The 24814-nt window shown below is 32.0% G+C and overlaps 2 protein-coding genes across 2 annotated transcripts; both read left to right on the forward strand.

The window, feature by feature from the left end:
* Window positions 1–2999: 2999 nt before the first annotated feature.
* On the forward strand, window positions 3000–8111 carry LOC18099886 (uncharacterized). Its single transcript, XM_006381007.3, has 9 exons — window positions 3000–3267; window positions 3397–3587; window positions 4163–4344; window positions 4439–4723; window positions 4812–4870; window positions 4969–5005; window positions 5114–5185; window positions 6641–6965; window positions 7404–8111. The coding sequence occupies exons 1-9, from the start codon at window positions 3135–3137 to the stop codon at window positions 7770–7772; spliced, it is 1653 nt and encodes a 550-aa protein (XP_006381069.2). The 5' UTR covers window positions 3000–3134; the 3' UTR covers window positions 7773–8111.
* Window positions 8112–20407: 12296 nt separating this feature from the next.
* LOC18099888 (uncharacterized) lies at window positions 20408–21437 on the forward strand. Its single transcript, XM_024604767.2, has one exon. The coding sequence runs from the start codon at window positions 20546–20548 to the stop codon at window positions 21182–21184; it is 639 nt and encodes a 212-aa protein (XP_024460535.1). The 5' UTR covers window positions 20408–20545; the 3' UTR covers window positions 21185–21437.
* Window positions 21438–24814: the final 3377 nt, after the last annotated feature.

Genomic DNA, 24814 nt, shown 5'->3' on the forward strand with positions numbered 1-24814 from the left:
GGGAGGGAGGGAGGGAGGGAGGGAGATGGTGGCTGGAGGGATGCCGCGGTGTGTCTGCGTCTGTGGATAGTTTGTCTGTTTGTATGATGGGCATATGCCGATTAAGAAATGATCCTTTTTTATCTCTATAATATTAATTTCAATATCAGCCTTTATATCTTCAAAAGTTCTCAGTATCACCCATGTTCTTCTCTAATTACTAAAATAGTAACAATTATTTTTCAAAGTGTTTTTTTAATATATTAAAATAATTTTTTTTATTTTTAAAATTATTTTTAACATCACACATCAAAACAATCTTAAAACTTAAAAAAATTAAAAATTAAATTAATTTTTTTAAATTGTTTTTGAAACACAAAGGTTAAGATGGACATATTTCATACATCAAGTAAACCATTAGTGATTATATAAATATTAATATTTTATTTGCATAAAAGTTATATCAACAATGATAACTTGCTGTAAAATATCTAATAATTCATTATTTTATTTTATTTTATTTTATTTTCTCTTCTTTAAGAAGTTAGTAACTGGTGATATATAACTTAAAAGTAATTTAAAAATAAATAATTCAAAATGTGATCCTATCATGAGGTTTTATCGGTTAGGGGCTATATTGAAACCTAATCTCAATACGGAAGCCAAAGTGGCATATCTCTGAATTATAGGGGCGAATATATGTAGTTGCCCTCTTTTCTTTTTTAACTACAGCCCCCTTCATTTTTTTATTTATTCTTTTTGTTACTGGAATGAACTATCAGTGTCAAAAGGGAGGAAGCTTTGTCCATTACATTTCCAAATGTATATTGACCATAACGCCACTTGCCTGATCAAAACTTTAAAATAATAAGTAGTAATAATAATAATAATAAATAAATAAACAATACTCTATGAAAAGACAGGGTGCCCCTCCATTATTCATGCCATGGTTTACCTATCTCTCCTTCTGTTTTTTCTTTTATTTTTTGAATACTCCAATTGTAAGTGTGTTAAAAAATAGATTATATAAAATATTTTTAATTATAATTTTTAAAAAGTAAATTTTTTTAAAAATGTGTTTTTTTAATTATCTTCGAATGGATTTTTTAAAACAAAATAAATAAATAAAACAGGTCTCCTTAAATAAATAAAAAACATGTTATTTTTTTACCTTCAACAAAATAAAAGTTTGAAACCCAATTAAGAGCCTGTTTGGGAACGCGGTGCAAACCGCCTTCCCTCAAATTTTGAATTTTTTTAGATAAATTTTTTTTATATGTTTTCGGATTGTTTTGATATGTTAATATCAAAAATAATTTTTTAAAAATAAAAAAAATATTATTTTGATGTATTTTTAACTGAAAAATACTTTAAACTGCAACCGCTACCACAATCTCAAACAGACCCTAAATGTGTGTTTGGTATTGTGGTGCAAGGTGTTTTTCGTTTAGAAATACATCAAAACAATTTTTTTCAAGTTTTTTATTTTGTTTTTTACACCAGCATATCAAAATCATTAGAAAAGCACTAAAAAATATTAATTTGATATTTTTTCAAAGACAAACAACCTAAACACGAGTGGAAATGCAATAAACATGCAATTATTATCAAGCCAATGTAAAAAGTAAAAATTATTTGGTTAACTAAACGATATTTTCTCCGTGACTGGACAAAAAGCATAAGCTAATAAAATACCAAACAATATATAAGTGGAACTCATTTGGATCAACCATTAATTTGATGCCTTCTACCATGAATTGGATTCAATTTAAACAAGCTAGCAAGGAAAATGATATATAAGTAAAATCTTCACATGAAAATCTCCGTAAAAACTACTTATCAATCTATAAATAATAAAAAACATGATATACAATTAAAAAAAATAACTCCAACATATGTTTGTACAGAGATTTTGTATAAAAAATAACTTTGCAAAATCAACAATCCACATAATTCAGCTAGTTATATAATTTTTTTTAACGATTATCATAAATAATTCTTAAAGTTCAATAATCCACATAAAATTTAAAGTAGTACGTGTCAAATACAAAGATGGGTGTTAGTTTAATTGATAAATAACATGGGGGGTTAAATTTATATTAGAAGAGTGGCTTTATACATCTATAAAGTTGTTATTTAACCTATCGATAGATTACAGTAGTGTTGATTTATCAAAATTTAAATAGTTGAGGGACTCAACCGAGACAATTTATAAATAAAAAACCTAATTGCGAAAAACATGATAGTTCAGGGGCAGATTTATCATTTCCAAGTTTGTAAATCATTTAATGCTACTTTTAATTTTAAGAAAAAAACATCATGTGTACATTGAAAGAGGTAAGACTACAACAAAAGGAAACAATCCATAATTAGTAACAAAAAAACAAATAAAATTACATCAGTGATTTTACTTGCCATATTTATATTTATAAATCATTATACTAAATTCTATTTGTGTTGTAATATATTTTTTTTTTCTGTTTGTATATAGCAACACCATAAAGTCACATCCACACCTCGCCATTTCATTTTCTAGAACCAGAAATCTTAAAAATCAAAACTTTTTTTCCTAAAAAAATAAAGACATGGAAACTTCTTCATCACAAAAGCACCTTCAATTTTTAATAATATCTCAGAAATAACCCGATAGAGGAACAGCAGCCGCACAGAAAAGGGTATTCTTGTCCACACACCATAGAGCAATTGCCGACAAAAAAAAAAAAAAACTCATATATGGGTTTTTTTTAATTGATGATTTCAAGTGTAGTTGTAATTATTTTTTAATAAAATATATATTAAAATAATATTTTTTTATTTTTAAAAAATTATTTTTGATATTAGTATATCAAAATAATTTAAAAATATAAAAAATATATTAATTTAAAGTAAATAAAAAATAAAAAAATCTTTAAAATTATTTAAAAACGTTTTTAAAATATATAAAAACAAAAAAGTTAATATATCAAAAATATCCTATAAAATTAACTGTATTTAATTATTTATTATCTACACACGGTCACAACACTGCCTGTCGCTCACCCTCTACTTCTTCTCTCTCTCGGACACGTACATAAAAACCAACCACAGCCGACGCCAACGCCAAGAAACACAGAGAAAGAAACTGTAACAGAAAAAAAAAAAAAAAAAACCACACAATGTCATGCAATAACAGATCAAATCCGCCATTGTTTTTTCTCCTGGCCTTTGTTTTCCTTTTCTTTCTCTTCACTTCTTCAACAGCAACTCCCAGTTCCGCAACTTCCCATTCTCTATCCCTTTCCATCTCAGGTAATTGATTAATTAAGGATTTTGTTTTTCTTATCTTTTTTTTTGTTTTAAGATTATATTTCCAGCGGAAAAGTCTCAATCTTTGCATGTTTTTTTGGGTGATAAGAGTAACTTTTCTTGTCAATGTAGATGATGTGGTCGGTGAGAGAGAGAATGATGGTGTGCTGGTTTCATGGAAGGCTAGGAGGCATCTTGCTGAAGAAGGGAACACAACATCTTCTTTGATATTGGCTGCAAAGAGAACAAGAAGGAGAGACCCTTTAGATAACTCTAAATTCTACACTTCTGGTTATAATATCAGCAATAAACATTATTGGGCTGTGAGTTCTTTCTCCTTGTTTTTTTTATTTATTGCAACCAAATTTATCCATTCTCTTAGTGGGGTGTTAATAAAGTTTTTCTATTTCCTTTTACTTTATTGATTGTGATGTTGTAAAAGGGATAAATGTTACTAATTGTTTGGTAGTTATTGATTTTTGTTTTCTTATTTATTGTGTAATGGTGTTGGCTTCTTCTGTTTTTTTTTTTTTTTTTGTTAGGAGAATATGAATATTACTGATGTTTTGCTCTTATTACTTCACCTAATTTTGTAGAATGACTCATGTTCTCAATTGTTTTTTCCCCCTTTTTTAAGGAATTTATTATTATTATTATTATTATTATTATGTACAGTTTTCACAGAAAAAAAATGATTCCATTATTTGGGTTTTCTTGTTTGGGATTTGCTTTGCATTCCCACTGTCCATTCGTCTCACTGGTTTTTTTTTTCTTATGTTATTGTGAGAATGCGTGTCAAGTTTGTAAGTTGTCATTTCATAATCTTATTAACTGTCGTGGATTGTTTTGGATAATAACTATTTAATTCCTAGGCCTGATTGTCCCTTTAATGATGCAGTCTGTTGGTCTTACCGCGGCTCCCTTCTTTATCGTTGCTGCAGTTTGGTTTGTGATATTTGGACTATGCTTGTCCTTTATCTGCCTCTGCTATTGCTGTTGTAGAAGAGAACCTTATGGCTATTCTCGAGCATGCTATGCTCTGTCTCTTATCTCCCTCATTTTCTTTACCATTGCTGCAATGTAATAATCCCTCTTTCTCTCTTGGGCTATATTTACATGCATTTTTTATGATTAATAATTTCATGACACCCTCAATGTTGCTCTGCAATTACAGTGCAGGATGTGGTGTTCTGTATGCTGGTCAAGGGAAGTTTCACAACAGTACAACACGCACATTGGAGTATGTAGTTAATCAGGCAGATGTTACTGCTGAAAACCTCAGGAATGTGTCAGATTATCTTGCTGCGGCTAAGAATGCTGGTGTATTGTCAGTTTTTCTGCCAACCAGTGTCCGAAATGACATTGATAGCATTCAAACAAAAATCAACTCCTCTGGTGCTACTCTTTCCAGTACTACACAGAAGAATTCGGAAGGCATACAAGATGTTTTGGATACCATGTCCGTAAAAGCTCTTAAAACTTCTTCTGGTTCTTGCTTGGTTCTGGAATTTTTCATAACGGCATTTACTTTTTATTGTGCATTGCAGAAGATTGATCCTGATTATCCTTGCTGCTGTAATGCTTGCTCTGGCATTTCTTGGATTTGGTGAGTGTTGTTTTCTTGAACTAGAGGTGGAAATTCTTAATTGTTTGATCTAACTAAATTCTTTTCTAATATTATTTCTATGATGACGTTGGTTGCAGTATTCTCCATTTTCGGGATGCAGTGTCTTGTTTACTTGTGAGTGATATGATCTTTCAGCCATTTTCTGTTAATTTTTTTGAACTTAAGAAAAAATTGTAAGTTAAGATTATGACTCTGCCCAATGTTACTGTTTATTGACTGTAGCCTGGTGATCCTTGGCTGGATTCTTGTCACGTGCACATTTGTTCTGTGTGGTGTATTCCTTCTCCTCCACAAGTAAGCTTGTCCTCCTATTCTTTTGATTTTTTTAAAAAAATCTGTTATAGGGTCATGCATAGAGTTTATACTTCATGTTCTTTTTTAAAAATAAAATAAAATTTGTTGAATTAAGTTTATGTTTAGATGCCTTGTACATACATTCTGGTGTTTGGATACATATACACATGTAAATGTTGGACATCTACAATTAAGTCCAAGAAGCTCTATACGCTATAACGATGCGCAACAACATAGAGCTTCTTGGACTTAACTGTAGATTTCCAACATTTTCATGTCTGTATATACACACACAAACCTTTTTGTAGTTGTGTTTTGGATAATGCTAGAGATTCTTAATTTTTTTTACAAAATTCCTGACAAAGTGATATGCATCATGCCATTGATTTTTTATCAATCACTTGATTCCATAGTTAAAATTATCACATGATCTACATTCCATGGTTTGAAATTTTTTCCTAATATATGCCTAGTCACTTTGTAAAAAGATTTAAGTATCCTTGGCATCGCTCGTGTTTTTGCATCACTCTGGCATGTGGAACTTCTTGTTCTTAATTGTAGATTTCCATATACACACACACGCGAACATGTGCTTGTAGTTATTAGTTTGATGGTTATCTTCTGTGTGTTTGTCTGTGGCACTACAAACCCATTGGTAGTGGGCAAAAATTCAGTACCCATTGGTAGTGAGCTAGAATTTTCATTTTCATTAGGTTACATAGTGATAGGCTAACTTGTTATATCCCTGACATTTCTCTTGATTCTGTTGTTTTAACCAATTCTTGAACTATCTGCGCCTTGACTAATAACTGTTCTCCCTGCTAGATCATGATTGTACTGAGTTCATCCATGCACAATAATCAATCTCTGAATGTTTTGGCTGATCAAGAAATATTCCTGAAACCAAATTAGTTTAGAATTTTGCAATTCAATATCTTAAATTAGAATGAGGGGAAAAAAGCCCTATAAGCTATGAAATGTAGAAGGCTTTGTTTTCTTGTTAATTTAAATTTTTATTTGGCAATATATCTGTACATAGATAGGAAATTCATTTCCAACACCACAAGAAACGAGTACTCCTGAGGTTTCTAAACTTATTTGCTTTTAAGATCAGGTCTAATGAAGCTGCATCTTAGTACCCGAATAACATTACACCTTTAAAGTTTGTTTGATAACATGCTCTGCTGTTAATTTGATCTACCAGTTAGTTGAAGCTAGTGTCATTTAGAATCAATAATTTAAACGGTACAAATTTGAAGCACTCTTTAAAAACAAAATTATCTTCTTTCTTAAGCATGTGGATACTCTTGCACACCGCATGTAAAGAGAGACATTTGCACTGTTGTCTTCGACTTGGAAAGTGTTTGAAAGTGTCGATTTGTCATGTGTTAGCTGTTCTTCTTTGTTGAGTATGTGTCCCTCCCTAAATGTATTTGTTTGTTTTTTATCTTCTAGTGTGGTTGCCGATACTTGTATTTCTATGGATGAGTGGGTTCAGAACCCCACTGCCAAAACAGCTCTGGATGATATAATCCCTTGTGTGGACAACGCAACTGCTCAAGAAACCTTGAGGCAGACAAAGGAGACAACTTACCAACTTGTCAACGTTGTTGATAACATCATCAACACTGTCTCCAACAAAAATATCCCACGCCAAGCAGGAGGTCTATATTACAATCAATCTGGTCCGCTAATGCCTGTACTTTGCAACCCATACAATTCTGATTATACAGATCGGCAATGCGCTGCTGGTGAAGTGGACTTAAGCAATGCTACCCAGGTAATATATGTGAACATGCATAGTGTAAATAGAAAGGCTGAAAGCATTTTATACATAGGATATGCTGAAGATTAGGCCACGATGAGCACATCCCACTAACAGATGCCATACGACCTAATTTTTAGTTTTAATCTTTGGCCAGAGTGTGATGTTTGCATCATCTTATTTTAGCCCATGTTAAGTTTTCCCTGTCATGGAAATTCCAAAATCTTGTGTAGTTTCTATCTGTTTAACTTGTGGTGCCAGCGATTTAAAGTGATATTTTAGGGGCATTTTTCTTGTTTTTGTATTTATGTGCTTTTCAATTTTGATTAAGATTATAAATTCCAGTTCAGACCTCCTTAGTCAGCTTCTGCATACAAAACACCACCTGACCCGCAATGTACTTGAGAGTATGGCACTGAAAGGCTTACTACCATTGTTTTCTGTAACGAGCAGGTGTGGAAGAAATATACCTGTCAGGTATCATCTGGGATTTGTACTACGCCTGGTCGGCTTACTCCTAGCTTGTACAACCAGATGGAATCTGCAGTAAACCTAAGTTATGGGTTGAATCGTTATGGTCCATTCTTGGTTAACCTGGAAGACTGCACTTTTGTGCGAGAAACATTCACCAAGATCAACCATTCTTATTGTCCCGGTTTGCGGCGATACACGCAATGGATATACGTTGGGCTAGTAATTGTATCTGCTGCTGTAATGCTGTCCCTGATCTTCTGGGTAATTTATGCAAGAGAGAGAAGGCATCGTGTATATACCAAGCAGTTCGTGCCTACCTCCTTGGAAGGCCCTGGCAAGGCATCATGAGATGCCATCTAGTTAACAAGGTTGCTAATTAGATCTTGTGCATATCTTGGATCGCTTGCTGTCCATTATTTTTGTACATTATGCTATCATCCATAGGCTGGCTGGAGCATTGTTAGTGTGTTACCAAGCACGGCTCTTTTCATAGGACTCACTCTGAGACCAAAATGGTGACTGCTGCTTTGCCACCTGTAAGAAAAGGGTTATGATTTCTTGGCTTTTTGCTTATACGATCTAAATATGGTTTCTCTAATGGAGCCTGTTTCTTGTATAGCAAGCAGATGTATTTGAGTATGGTTGTCGAAATTGATTTTTATTTGCGGAAGGTAAGTTTCTGGTCAAGTTACTTGTGCCTGCACGTTAATTTGCCAAGTCCTTGAGCTCTCGAGAACTGGTTAGAAAATATTACACGTGCAAAGAAACAAGTGGTTAGAAAATCACACTTTTTGTACAGGAGCACCAAGCCATCATCTCTTGTACAGGTATTTAGATGGTTGATGGTGCAGGAAGAAAAAGGACATGGCGGGATCAGTGGCTTCTGTGCAAGCTATCTCGTAGCCATTCAATAAATGATCCCCAGCAGGAATTCATCTCCTTGACCAAAACTCAGCAGAGGCTGACGATATTGGCTGGGAGATTGAAAGAAAGGACATCACGTAACTTTGCTATACTAAGTTTTTAACTGACGGATAACATGTCTTGCCATCAATCAACATCAATGAAAGCTTTTGATCAAACAATCTATCCACTAGCTAGAGCCACCCTGCCCCCATACACTTGTAAAACTTTGAGTGCAAGTTACAAACTAGACCGGTTTAGTTTCAAGTTTAAACTCTAATACAGGATACAACAAATTTCACAATACAAAATGTTCAGCAATGGAGCTGAACATGTTCTTTTTCCTAAGAAAAACCAAATTGATACATTTTAAAATCCAAATCAATGGAAAAAACCCAAAAGAAAAACCAGATTGATGGTTTTTTTCTTCTATTTTTTTTTTTATAAAAAAAACCGAATTGCAGTACCAAACGGTGCAAATTCATTAAAAGACCCAATACATGACCAGATCAGTAATTTACAGGGAGTTCACGTGAAGTTAGGGCAACTAATTAATTGCTTAAAAAACAGACTTTACTCATCCAAAAGTCTCCAAGGGATTAAAGGGTAAATTAGTAGCACTAGAAATCTCTTCTCTCTGTACATCACCCAAAAATATTTGACATTATTACACTATGTACCAGTTAACCAGGTTGTCATAGTGTACTAAATCAAAGGTCATCAAGTCCCAAACGAAGCTATAAAATTGGACATAAATCCAGTCTCGGATTAGTTTGCCTCACAAGAAACAGAATCAGAGAAGACTCTCTCTTTGAGAGGTATAAAACTATCACATCTTACATGGCATCTAGAGACGTACCTTATCCTAGGTCAAATGCGCAGCAACAAGCCAGGACATGCCTATGTTCACCCACCACACATCCTGGATCATTCAGGTGCAGCCTGCACAGGAATTTCCGTAAGGTGTCTTCAGGATCAAGAATCGGTCGTGTTGGGTCGAATCATAATTGGGACTTGACTGTGGTTGCCAAAGCGAATCCGTTCAAGGCAATCTTGTTACAGATTATCAAGCCAACCAGTCATGACCTTCACAGGAGGAGGGATTTCCAGCCCAGGCCTACCAGGTTTTGCCTAATGAATGCTAATAGAAATGGGGTTGCTGTTTCTTGATCTTGATTTTATAATTAGATCCAAGAGTTCTTTTATTTTTTTTAACATTGTTTGAATTAGATCATGAGATTTTGCAGTTTTTCTGCCAAGTATATACGAGGATTTATGTACATAAGGTTACTTAATTGTGTTTCAAAGAGTCTGATGCATCAGGATTCTATTAGTTAAATGGGGTTTTAAGATTCGTCCATAAATAATACAAATACATAAGCATGTGTATGTGTTTACAGAAAGCATTTCTTTAATGTGAAAGCAGGTGAGAAGCATTTGCAGAATCTTGGGTTCATTATAATTTCTTAAATGATGAACAGAAGTTCTCAAGAATACAAATCTTGCAGAATATCACACACACACACACTCGCCTCACATGCATCCTGATTTTGTTAATTGAGGATTTTTCTAAACTGAACCTTCAGGACACCAGGCAGTAAATTCTTAAAATCCATAAATTCTCTTATGCTCAGCTGAATTCAGGAAATTAAATAAGAGGGGATGTTAATGGAAAAAAGAAATTAAAAAAAGAAAAGATGTCTATCTGAGTGATCTCACCCTTCATACTTTCTCCAAGACAAAGACAATTCTGAAAAAGAAAGCAACTTGATTTACAAAATCCTTTAACCTCACTCATAATTAAGGCGTGATCAGATGTCCGTCAAGACAGGTTACATTTGTTAATTATATTTCTAATGAAAATTAATTAATTAAGATGCTAAGCTCGATTTTAGTATAAAACGCAGGTTGCACCGCATAGTGAGTTCTTCAATGTCTGACAAAATGGTCCTTCTGTCACCTATTTGGAATAGAAGAAACTACATGGGAATTCGAGGGTACAAAAGGGGCAGATTTCAGAACAATATTGAGAAATCCAATGCTGTTAAGCTTTCACTTTCGTCAATCAAAAGTTGTTTTGATCTATATAAACTCGTTCTTCGGAAGTATTTTTCTCGTTTGATTTCCTCTGCTATCATGGTCGATCATTCTCCATCCCCATTAGGTGTTTTTCCATGTCAGTGCAGGAATTGACTGGCGGAATCAAAGCTGTCGTTTCCTTAAAAAACAGCGTTTTTGCCGCCAACAATGGTTGTAAAAATGCAGCTGCCAGATTGAATTGAACAAGGTCCTACACATGGCTCAAAAAGAGCAGCAAAGACTAATTCTCTTCCCCAAGAGATCCGCAGAGTCAAAAGTCAGAATTATAAAAAAGATTTGACCATTTGACCTGTTAAAGAGGAAGCATCGAGTGACAAAACTAGACATTAAAAGGAGGGCCCTCAACCTCCAAAATCTGTGGGCTTCCACACCATGTGGAAGAAAATTGCTCTTCCTAATAATGTAGATGCGGTAGTTTTCAAAACCAGCAGCTACTTGGTTACGGCAAATTTTAATTTTCCTGCCAAGAACCGCAGTACAAGTGGATGCTCGTGTGCCGTTTGCGTGGAGTTTAAACTACCATTTCAAGACAATTTACTTGTCATCCCCATGAAAGTTAAAGAACAACTTGGTATCCTCAAGTTGTTAAAATCATTGTCTTTAATGACTTTGTCATCGAAGATTTTTTCTTGAGTAGCAAGTGCTATACGTTAACTCAATTGGGATTTTCAATATTGTCAAAACGGGATCGGATCGGCATAAATAATTTCTTTATACTTTACATTGTAAATAAAAATCTAATAAATACATGAACGACAACATATTTGATTATTAATGATGTATATATTAAACATTATTTCCAATTTGTCTTAACACATATTGCTATGAAGAACAAGGTCTCCAAATGACAAGAAATTAAGAAGCAATATTCATACTAGAATTATCGTTATAAATCTTCAAGTTGAAGCCATGCTCTTGCCGTCTTAGGTCGCTTTTCATTTTTATTACCTGAAGTTACATATTCAAATTCAAATGATTAAAGTAATATAGCATGATTAGAGAATCTTGTCAATAAAGGACGTTCTGAACGCGTTTTTGCAATGTAGAATCTTGCATTCTTTTATGGATCCTTTTTCAAACAGGTTGAATTGGAAGGGAAAGAAAAGTATACCAGAGAAACAGGTGCATATGGTTGACCCTTTTCTGGTTTTTATACGCATGGTGCCTCTCATCAAGTCTTTAATGGCTCTAGTGGTCTCATTTGGCAGATGTATTCGAACTAGTATGCTGGGAAAAAGAAAGAGGAAGTCCGCCGGGGGTGGCTAGCTACTGTGGGGCTGTAGTTTTATGGCTGGTCCTTTCGGTCCACCCACGACAGATGGTTCCATATTGACATTCTATATAGTCAAGACTCGCATGCCATAAGCAATTTTTTTGTTTAATGGCAATTTCTTGCCCCTTAACTATTAGGATCGTAGCACATTGAGGCATGCACTATCAATTTGATCAATACTATCCTTCAATTATTATGTTTTAGACAAATATTGTCTCTCCCCTTCAAGAAAAAGTATTTTTTTAGTATTTTGTACTGAATCTTTCACATTTTTAATAAAAATTCCAATAGTTTCAACCATAATTTTAAAAGAAAAATGAATTCAAGAAGCATTTTTTTAATTTTTTCTCGGATATTGAATACGAGAAATAGAAAATAATTTGGAATGAACCCAGATTTTGTTGGTAGCTCTGAAAATTTTCATTAGTATCTAGGAGAATTTTGATTTGAATTAGATGCCAAAGTATGATCAGTTTATTTTTATAGGATTTTCTTTCCATGATAATGGCGAGTTCAAACGAAGGGACAGTAGTATTTATCCAAAACATGATAGTATAGGTCTCGATAAACCTCAGGAAAGAAATTCCTTCGTATCTTCTGGATGCATATATGGCCCCCAATTGTGGGATGGAGATAAGTATACTTAAAGTTTCCTTCTCCATGAAGTTCCTTTTCCTTTTGATGATTCCTTCAATATTATTCTTTTGACGTAATCTTGGAGAATGACATGCATGATCATAAGTTGTGATGGACCAATATATATATTCTTGATGATGAATCCAGGAGATAAGATTTTCTTTCACTTTAATCCTTGATTGGATCTTTCTAACCATCTAATCTAACCAAACCGACGTCGGATCGATGCAACCAAATTAATGGTCCAGATAGATCCCACAATATATATATATATATATATATATATATATATATATATATATATATATATAAAACGAAGGTTCCTCCCTCTTTTCACTGAAATCTTAAGGCTTAAGCTCTTCAAAGTTGTCTTTAAATTACACTAAATATTCGCTATAATTATATCAATATATAATTAATGACTCGAAGTACTAAGAAAGACGACTTTTATTGTTGAGGGAATGATCAACGATCAAAATTAATCCGTGTAACAAAACAAGAAATTTTATTTTTGGACATCAAGTAATTAATGAGGTTGAAATTATGCTCGAATATATACATAGTGATAAAATAAGAGATTTTTGTTGGCTAAAAAGTTGTAAACAATTAATTTTAATTACATGAAAAACTTTCAATAGGAATTCCTTAATTCTATCCCAAATAGCAAGAAATTTTGTTTTTTTTTTTTTGTTCTTGTTTCAATAATCTAATTATCAAAGGACCAGTTAGTTTCCAGGCCGACTGACTATGCAAGAACATTGAATACAAGATGGGCATTATATTAAATTAACTCGATAATATTATTTGTTATTTTGAAGGTTATAAATATATACTATGTCTTTCCTTTTCGTTTCATACCGTACATATATAATATGCTACGCCCTACGACATGGAGGTTGGGACATCTTTTTACCTGCAGGTTATATGCATGCATACCATAAAGTTCAGAAAACAAATTAAAAAAAAAATAATAAAAAAAAAGAGCATGGCATATTGGCATGCATTGAGTGATGATCAGTACTGTCCAACATCTCCATTAGTATATTATTTTATTGATTCCGCCAAGCAAGCAAAGATGACAAGAAAAACCTTCTTTGTGAGTCAGTGACTACACAATTTCTTCTATTTCTAATTAATTAGAATTGCCCATTACCTACTTTTTACTCAAAATTGACATATCGATGCTATTTCTTCTTGATGTGATTTTATATATAGAGCTTGTTCATCTTTTTATTTTAAAAATATTTTTTAAAAAAATAAAAAATTTTAAATTTTTTTATTTTAAACTACTTTAAAAAACATATGTAACTAAAATTCCAAATAAAAATTGTCATCAGCAGCTGGGGCCAGAAAACAAAGCAAAAAGCCTAGTGGTTGGGGGTTTGATTTCCAAAATCCACAGGGTGCCTAACACGTTCTGCCTTTCTATGAGTTTAATTGATTAAAATAAACACCACGTAGCTGCCAAAATCATGATTTTAAATTTTTAATACAAGAAAAGAATATTATATAAAAAAACAATAAGAGAGGGCTTAATTTGTTGACACGAGTCTGCTCAGTGAAGCCACCAGTGCCATGAGCTGATTCCACGTGGGTGATACGTGTCATATTGTTTGTTGTCCTCGTCTTTTCCTTTGTGGATCTGAGAATGTTCCCAAGCCAATCAAATGTGTAAAAGCGGCGTGTAGTGCTTTTTCTGTAAGAATGCCTGACTCCCTACGGCGAAAACGATGGCGTTCTTCCGAAAAAAACCACCAAGATAACCCTTCTTTATTCATATAATAAGAAATTTACCCGTGTAAGCAAGCAACCTTTGAACGCTTTGCAGTTTTAGATAGGTACCATCAGCCATTTATTAATTAAAAAAAAAAGAGAGAAGGGGGAGGAGTTATTGGGTTTTTTTCTTTTAAATTAGAACAATAAACTTGAAGTTTTGGAGCACTGTTTGAAAAAAAAATCGATGAAAACCCACCCAGTATGCTGCAGAGAAGGGAATACAAGCAAATGACAGTGCTGTTGTTGAAGGGACTAAAAAAACTACCCATTATCTTGCAGATAAAGGAGCACAGGTAAATGACAGTACTCTAGTTGAAGAGGCTAAGAAATCTACCCAGTATGTATCAGAGAAGGGAGCACAAGCAAAAGACTCCATTGTTGAAGGAGCTAAGAAAACTTCAGAGCATGTTGCAGAGAAGGTAGTAACAGCTAAAGATGTGACAATGAAAAGTGGCAAAAGAGTTGTTCATTACGCAGACATTTCATCAAATGCCATGACAAAATTATAATTACTGTCACGATATTTAGTTAAATATCTTGTTTTATTGAATCGTGACATTAATTCAATATCACAATTCTAAAACATAACATCTTAAAAATATGTTATTTTATCAAAGATTTTTTTGCTTTTATAACATTTTGTTATTTTTTTTAAACATGATAATTCAGGTTATTATTTTGGATATTTTTTAATTGATTTTTTTTTTAAATTTTATCCTTTAACATTATCTTTGTTAGAAATTAAGATACATAATTTGTTTTAGTTTGTTTTTTATGAAATTATCAAAGTCTCGTAACTTGATATGTAGATTGACAAGTTAACTCGGGTTAACCTGAATCGATAAAATATGTTGTCGTCTCAATATCTATATAAAAAAATCTCATCTTAAATATTTATTTTGAGTCAAACTACTTTTTTATTGGTCATATAAGTTGCTTTTGAATCCGTCACGGAGATTGAGTCATATCAGATCAATTCACGTACAGTTTAAAAAAAAATCTACAAGAAAAAACATTATTAACGCTGAGATATTTTTTATGTTAAAAAAATTTGATCTAACCTACCACGTAACGCGGAACAATAATATAGTAAATTAATATTTTGAGACAAATAAAAATAAAGGGTTAGTGAATTTTTTTAAATAATAAGAATAATAATAATAATAATATTTTTAAATGGATCCCATATAAAATTATTTAACTCGTTAAATAATTTGGGTCATCTAAAATAGTGTTGAGTAGGTAGTCTAATAAAAAAAATTACAAATAAGAGTTTGAGACAATTTTAATTTACAAACCAATAATCATAATTTCATTAACATCAAAAAAAAAAAACTAAAAAAAGAAGAGGAATTCATTCTAATTTTTCTCGCAAAATATTATTCACTAAAATAGTTTTTTTTTTAATTTCATCTTCCAATACTAAATTTATTAGGGAGTAAACTCTTATATTTTTTTCTTCAATTTATTTTGAATGAGGCTATCTCATGCTTATGACTCGAGTCACAAGTTTGATGGGTTAATATGGTTGACTCGATTTTTTTTTATTTTTCTAATTGATTTTTTTTCTCAATTTTATTCTTTAATATTGGATTAATTGGGAATTAGGTTTCATGATTTATTTTGGTTTGCTTTCTATGAGGTTATTCATGTCTCGTGACTTGAATCACAGGTTTGATGGGGTAACCCTAGTTGACTCGAGTTATTTTTTGTGTTATTTTTTATTCATTTTTTTTTCAATTTCATCTTTCACCACTGGTTTGATTGAGAATTAAGCTTCATAATTTGTTTTAATTTGCTTTCTATTGATTTATCCCAATTTCATGACCCGAGTCGTGACTCGAGTCATTTTTTTAGGTCTTTTTTTAATTGATTTTTTTTTTCAATTTCATTCTTAAATATTAGGTTTATTGGAAATTGAAACTTTACAATTTGCTTTTTACATAGTTATCATGATCTCATGACTTGGTATATGGACTAACAGGTTAACTCGGGTTGACCCAAATTTTATCCAATACGTTGTCGTCTTAATGTTTATTAAAAAAAATCTCATCTTAAGTATTTATTTTAAGTCAAACTATGTTTTTGTCGGTTATCCAGATTACATGTGGACCTGCCAAAAAAACCGAGTCACATCAAATAAATCCACATATTATTTATTTTTTTTTCTACTAGAAAAAACATTAGCAGCACCTAGATATTTTTTTACGTTAGAAAAATTGATCTAAACCCCAACATTGCGCAGATCAATGATCTAATTTAAGTTTCTATTTCTGGTGTCAAATTTCAAAAGGTGGTTTGAACCGAAACCAGAGTCACTAAACCGGCTAGTAAACAACCTAAGCAAGGTATGTTAACATAAAACATAGAATTGTTTTAAGTTTTTTTGTTACCAAAACTGTTTTATTTTGAAAATAAAATTAAAAAATAAAACCAAGTTTCAATCGAGTCGCAAAGTAAAACTCTCATGTCGATTGATCATACCGAATCCTACTTGATTTATTTTAAAACCCGGTCTGAACTAAAATCAAATTATCGATTTACCAGGTTTGATAAACCAGAATACATTGAGATAATGACACTAACCAAACTGAGGAAGATTTTATGTATACAGTACGCCTAATTTATTTATAAAAGCTTGGAGACAGTTATACAGATAACCCATATCTAAGCTGGTGAGAAGTTCTTGCGATATAGTTGCAACTATATTGCATAAATTTAAATCTTAAACCTTGTTATTTGCTAGCTGTAATTTTCATCCTGTGCTTAGTGGAGATTAGATAAACATCATCTCATGATGTGATTGGCTTGGTCAGACAACCATGATTAATTATTACTGTTATTGAGAACGAACCATGATTAGTCTTAACCCCGAGTAAATGTATCTACACTCATCATAGTGCAAAATTAGAAGGACTAATTGGCGCAGTCCAAGTTTCAAATCTTGATTAGAGTGGTAAAAGATTTATAAATGTGCCCATGCTTATCCCGTAAGATCAAGATTAGAGATAGATAATCATCTAGGTAGTGGTTTAATGGTAAAAATTTGGGATTAAGAGATTTTTTTTTTTATAGTCTCAGGTTCGAGCTCTATGGTTACTCATATGATGGTCACTGGAGGATTACATAGTCGTTAACTTCAGGGCTCATGAGATTAGTCGAGGTGCGCATAAACTGGTCCGGACACCCACATTAAATTAAAAAAAAAAAATAGTAACATGTCTTTGATAAGTTTATTTTATCTTTATTTGATAAGTTTAAAAAATATAAAACAAAATAAAGTTATTTTTGAATATTTATATTGTTATTTTATCTTTATTTTTTTATATTATTAAACTTGTAGTATTTTTTGTCAGCACGGTGTTATAAACGTTGACAATTGCGAAGAAGCAAACGATGTGAATTTGTGACCCCTCCATTGCCATTTGTTTGAAAAATGACGTCCTGAATTGTTCAAATAATAATAATAATAATCGACCCATGCCGTTAAAAAAGAAAAGGAAAGAAAGAAAGAAAGAAAACACAGACGCTGTATTTGTCAAGAAATTTGTAAAATAAAACGGTGACAGTAGAACTCCATTTCTGCTTCATTACCGGTTAAAAACAGAAAATATAAATGTAATTTGTAAGTACAAAAATATAGCCTGAAATATAATCATGTATATCATTATTATGGCACAACTTCACGAATTAAATGTATTTATTGGGCTAGCTAACAGCAATAAATAAATTTATTCTAAAAAAAATTAACAATAAAAGAATTATATTCCTGCTTTTCCTTTAGTTAAGATCGTCGACAAGGGACAATGACCCTCCACCATGGCACCATGTGCCAGCCCTTCTTATAACGACATAGACACCTGTATATCTATCTTACATTGCCCATAGAATTTTTACAGACAAACAACAGGCTGCTAGTGGTCACCCAGTGAGTGAGTAACACGAGTCTTGCTTCTAATCTTATTTATTTATTTATATAATGCACGAGATATTTTGAAGTTGGTTTATATATTGATTAAGATTAATTGTTTTAGAAAATTTTGAGAATATATATATATTATAACAGTATAATCATTTAAAAATTTTAATAGTTTTTCTTATTAATCTTAAGATTCAAGTTAAACCTTTCTAACCACTTAAAGCGTGTTGAGTATTATGATAGCGGTTATTTTTTAAAGTATTTTTTTATTAAAAAATATATTAAAATAATTTTTTTTATTTTTAACATTAATACATCAAAACTATTTAAAAATAAAATTTTTTTTTTAAATTCTTGACAAATAATGTTTTGACTGTATACTCTTAATCAACTCCTAATATATTATGCTGCATAAAAAAAACCCTCCCCCCTCCCTTGTTATATTATAATTAAAAAATTGAATTTTATATATTTGATATATAACTAATAGATTAAACGTACATGTGTTGTCTTTTTATTTTATTTTAATAATAAGAATTGTTTCTGATCATCATACATAATTTAATTTAATTTAATCGATAACTGAATTTGTTTACTTTAGAAAATGGATCATACGAGAGAGTTGAATATGATATCGATGATGAAGAAATTGTATGATTAGTTAAATAATTCTTATTTTTTACACTGAAATTTACTTATAAATGTGTTTTAAATTTTGATTTTTTAGAAATTAAAATAATTTGTTTTTGATTTATAGGGACTTACTTTTTATTTATTTTATATTAAAAAATAAATCTTACAATAATTTTAATAAAAAATATATATTCTTAAACTTTTTTTTTTTTTAAATCACAATTAAATATTCTTTTTTAAACTGCAATAACAATGACTTTACTCCTATGATGCCAAATATATACTAAAATTAGACTCCACCCGCCAGCTCTTAAGGAATTTATTGTTTAAAGAGTAATCTGAGGATACTGTGTTATTAAATAAAATAATAAAAAATATTCGGGTCTGTTGGGAGTGGATAGATGTCAGTGTTACGTGGAATGTAAAGAGCGTGTGAGAGTGTCACAATAGGAGACAGAGCCTCTCGAGGATTTCCAAGAGCTGTCAGTGAAACGGATCAAAATTCATTGGTTTCTTTCTTTTTTATGGCTGTCTTTTGTCAGGTAGAGAGAAGAGAGCCCATAGGTTTTTTATTTTCTGAAAACCGTTGGATCCACTTGGATTGCTTGTGCTCCAACTCAGCCAGAGGTCCTGGTTTGGTTCTCCTACGTTTTCAACTCTCAAAAAGTTGTGGAGCCCGCCGCTGGTTACTGTAATTTCCGTTGCTATTTGAAGTATTTTTTTTAAATAAAATTAATTCAAAAAAATATAAAAACTTAATTCTTTCAAAAATATTTTTAAAATACAATTACTTTTGCAATCGTGTCCGCATACTCTTGCCATTTCCTTAAAAACAATTATTGATGGGTTTTCTACTTTTATTATGTGATTGCATGTTGCCATGTTCTACATTCTTTGTATCTGCTCATCAGATTTGGAGGGAATATAATTTAGGGAATTAGTTCACTTGACGTGGAAATCCAAATAAAGGAAAAAACTCGTGTTAATTCCATAATTGGGTATTGATATTAAAAAAAAAAATCAATGCATTTAAGGGATTTTTGTCATTGTATACTATACAGTAACAAATTCAATGTTCCAAACCAAGAGAGAATTTGAATGGTTATTTTGTCATTGCATTGTGTTCATTGATGGTAAGATATTATATAATTAACATTTACAAATATACTTTTTTATACCAAATTTCCATACAAATTAATTTGCTAATCTATGAATATTAAAATGCATTATGATTGGTATTATTAACAAAAAAAAACTACCACATGCTCTACAAAAAAAAATGTTTGTATAATAAAGTATTTATCTATTTTGATAAAAAGCACATATAAATTCCATGTCATTCTTAATTTAGTTTAATATTCAAAAACCTTTTTTTTTATTTCTCATTTTCATAAAACTGATATGTCAATTTATTAATGGTAAAATGTAAGTATTATGAATTTTGAATAATTAATATACCATTAAAAAATTCATTATATATATATATATTTATGAAAATTTTAATAAAATGACAATACTCAACCAATTTTAAATTTTATATACAAAGGTAATTCCATAAATACACCAAAATACCCAAACAAAGGAAATCTTAAAAATCCTTGTCGACATGTAAATACTTAAACCTCCAAGGACTCCAAAAGAAAACCCAAATTAAAAGATCCCGAACCCCTCAAGATATCGCGAGATATCGAACACCCCACCCCCTTCCCTTCCCTATAAAGATGTCGCTCGAGTAAAGCTAGGTTTGCCAAATCAACTAGCCGAACGCCTCCGACTAGAAAAAAAAAAAAAAAAAAAATTCCCACTTTCTTTCTCTGCCTAGATTTCCCCTTTCTCTCTCTGTCCTTTTAAACCCTAAAAATCAAATCCACCACCACCACAATGGCAGCCACAGCCACTGGATCTTCTAGAAGAACATCAAGCGGACCAGCTCTCCGCTCAGTCTCTCCTCCCGGCAGATTTCACCAGCACTTAACCAGATCTCCGACGTCTTACGCCTCCTCCACGGCTTTTGCTTCTTCAAGCTCTAGTTTCACCTCTCGCTCATCAACTTTCTTCACCAGATCCGCCTCCCCCACACGTGTCAACATGTACGGACACACCTCACAGTCGTCTTCTCCATCCGTCCGTTTAAATGCTATATCTCCTAACCGTTCAATCTCTACCGTCAATCCCTCTCGGAGCCATCACCATCAGGTCGTTAAAAAACAGAGCACTCCTAAGCGTACCTGTATGTGCTCACCGACGACTCATCCAGGCTCCTTCCGTTGTAGTCTCCATAAAGGTGTAGGGTTCGGGGGCTCGCCTTCATCATCCAACTACTCTTCAAACAACAATCGGTTGAATGCGCGCAGATCTGCAATGACAAATTCGCTAGTGAGAATCGGCGGTGTCGAAGGTGATTTGGTGAGGAGAGCTCTTGCTTCTTTGATTCGGCCCTCTTCACACCAGCAACGGAGGCGTTCTGCTTTCCAGCCACGACCAAGCCGACTCTCCGTGATGTCCAAATCTGAGGTTTAATGGGTACTCCGGTCAATTCAAGTGTTTTTTCCTTGAATCACCCGACGAGAGTACTAGACTCAGATTGTGGTGGCGGCGCGTGGGCTTCGGGACGGAATTGATTTTTACGGACTCCGGTGACCGAAACACAAAATCCGACGACATGACTTTTTTTTTTTATAGATATAATACACATGGCTGTTGAGTGTATATAGTTATCAAAGCTATATTATTCATCTGCAAAATTAAGGAGTTTTGAGGACTTCAAATTAAATTTCTAATCACCAAAACTAACTCTGGCAACTTAAACTAATTGAATTCCATTAATCATCAGTGACATCCATCAATTTTCCATCAAGGCCATTTTTTATTTTCCCCTTTAATTTTCTTTATCCTCCATCTCCATTTCCCAGTTGTGTGTGGCTTCTTTTCCGTCTGGTTTCACGTGTTTTCTGTTCATTCCGTTTGTAGGGCTTCTGTGTTGTGTGCGTGTTGTGATCCACCCGTTCACCGTGTCCGTTTACGTGGTCTAAGTTTCTTCTTGAGAGGTAAGGGGTTCTCTCCTTCTTATGTGTGTTTTTATTAGCTTATATCTGTTGTTTATATATATATTTGCAGGTAGGTATCCCAATCCAAGTGTTGTTCCTTCATGCTCTGCTTGGACGGGAGGACGTTCTTAAGACCGATCAAGGGGAATTTACAGACAGAAATTAATAAAAAAACAAAAACAAAATAAAATGAGGAGGGATACTCAATGGATGGAAATCACCAAATAATGAAGGCCATTGATTTGGTCACCTAATTGGAGAAATCTAAAACAAATAATTATCATAAAATGAAGAGATTAATGAATTTATGAGGAGGATTAATACTGAGATTATTGCGAGGAAGATATTATCATTTTGGGAAGAGAAAACTTTATATTACATGAAAAACTACATTGAAATTGAGATTTACTGCCTAAGGGATAATTATGAAAGTTGGACTTCGGCCAGAACAAGAAGTTGATCGTGACACCATGACAGGAAAAAAAAAAAAAAAAAAGGACTGCAAACATTTGATTTCCGCGGGAATACAGCGAGCAAGTACATAATTTATTTTTTATTATTAATATAAATATTCGGTTAATTTACGTGTATTTTAATTAATTTTATAAATTTTAAAATTAATAATTATATAAAATTTGTAAAATTTAAATTAATAATTTTTAAAAAACAAACTTAAAAACTGAATAAATATAAACACTTGAGTTTTATTCAACTCTTATTATCATGAAAAAGCAAGGCAAAAGAATCCTTATTCGGCTAATTAAATTAGAGGCTGCCCTTATTATTCATTATTTGCATAATTACGTCTCACATTACCCTATGTATCACTATTAAAAACCTTTTCATTTAATTTAGAATAGCTTAATTAATTAGATTTTAAATTTATTTTTTAATAATTATGAGTTTGAGTTATTTTAGAAATTAGTTGAGATATGATTATTAACTTAAAAATTATAAATTACTTGAAATTAATTTTTTTAAAATTATAATTATTTTAGAATTACTTGAAATTTATATGATTATTAACTTTAAAAATTATAGATTAGTTGGGATATGCATAAATTAATTTGAATATTTATATTAATAATAAAAAGAGAACCGTTCCATGACTATGCAGGGTCTGTACATAACCAAACCCCTTGTTTTTATTGCATTTATCTATTAAATCATGCCTGCATTATTCCTCGAGTCATCAGATTCCATAATTACGTTGACAGAACCATATAATAGAGGTTTGCTTGTATTTAATTTGCTAATTCAGGCTCATAAGTCAGGCTCTGTCTGCAGACATTTTCCTATATATGCTCCTCCTCTTCATCATGTAATCATGAAACCTCCCACGCTCTGCTGCAGCTGGAGATCATCTCACCACCAAGGGGCATGGTTTGTAGTTATTGTCTTATAAATTTATATTTTGCTCGAGCCTGTTTCAAACCCTTTACCATATATATATATATGTTTTTTTCCTGGGAGTCACCAAACACCACATCATTGCCCACCATATATGTATTATAACCTTCTATTTTTATTTCGTATTTACAAGATAAATACAATTATTTAATTAGTTCAAGAGTGATCATTCATCTTAGAGCCTCTCACACGACAAAGGATATTTACAGTGGGACTCTTCGCTATCACCTCCCATTGCATGATCAAGATATACACAAACCGCTTGGACTTTTAGGGATAAAATTATGACACAGACACGTCTCTATTTACAAAATTTAAAAAGATAAAAAAGCTATTTTCCAGTCGTCTCTATCTGTATAGATGATACCCCATACATGCCTATCGAACACCATTTGCAGGACTAGCTAGAAAACAGCTCTTGGGAAAAAGATGAGGCTCTGAAAGGGATGGGTGTGGGTGCAAGGAAGGTATTGGCAGTTTCTGAGTGATTGTCGTTGTCACAAGACCCATAGTAGATGAGAGATCAAACAAAGAAATGAGATTCCTTCCTGTTTTTGAAGTGGGAAATCAAAGAAACATGTTATAAAAATACGTATGTCATTGTAAAACAACTACACTGATCATGTCATCTGATCAACAAGTCTTTGCAGATGAGGTTCTAACCTGTGATCTTAATCAGGAAGAATAAAAAAACGCAATTAAAGAAGAAGGGTCATAGGTGTAGCTAGTGAGATGATGATGATGAGGTGATGATGTCAAGTGAAAGAGAATGGAAGACAGATGACAGTGAGAGGGGGAGACTGGAGAGAGCTTTAAAATGTAAATGTATTTGGCTCTAGGTTTAGTGTTACATTTAGCTCTAATTCTCATCTTAATTGTCGAAAGCTGAATTGGTAATGTTAACCAAAACTAATACCGCTTCGAAAAATACTTATTCGGTGAGTGAAAATACCGGTAACTGGAAAAATGTGCTCATGGTTTCCTCCTTTCCATTATAAATGCAGCGTAGAAGTCTTTTCACATGAATTATTATATATTATTAAATTAATTAAAAATAAATCATATTATCACTAGTGGCACGCTAGTCATGCAAATTGTTTTAGAGTTGTCGTTTGAGTTATGAGGATTTTTACTTCGATTTTTTTTTTTGATTTTTAATTTTTGTTTTTGGTTATTTTGTAATTTTTTTTTAATTTCATCATTCAATTTCAATTTGGGATATATAATTTTTTTTAATTTAGTCCTTATTCTTTTGATTGTTTTTTTTCCTTTTGGTAAATTGATTTTTCTTATCAATTTCAGCCTCCAATCATAAATTTGTTTTTATTTTTGTATTTCAATCATGATCCTCGTTCTTTTTATTTCTTTGGGTCCTTTTTTTAAATTAATTTTTCTTTTCAATTTCATCATACAATGAACAATAAAATTTAATTTTAATTTTAATCCTTATTTTTTTTATTGCTAACTTTTTAATTTTGTTTAAAAAAATATGTAGAGAAATAAAAGGAAAAACTAAAAAAATATAACAAAAAAAATGAAGATAAGAAAAAAAAATGATGATAAATAGGCCAAGTGTGAAATGAAAAAACTTGTTTAAAAAAAACTAAAAAATTACAATTTTGCCACCGCTACAGTAACAACAAAATTAACAAAATCTACAATTATTCCATTTCTATAGGAAAAGGCAATTTTA

The sequence above is a fragment of the Populus trichocarpa genome, chromosome 6 (assembly GCF_000002775.5).
Source record: "Populus trichocarpa isolate Nisqually-1 chromosome 6, P.trichocarpa_v4.1, whole genome shotgun sequence".
NCBI classification, from domain to species: Eukaryota; Viridiplantae; Streptophyta; class Magnoliopsida; order Malpighiales; family Salicaceae; genus Populus; species Populus trichocarpa.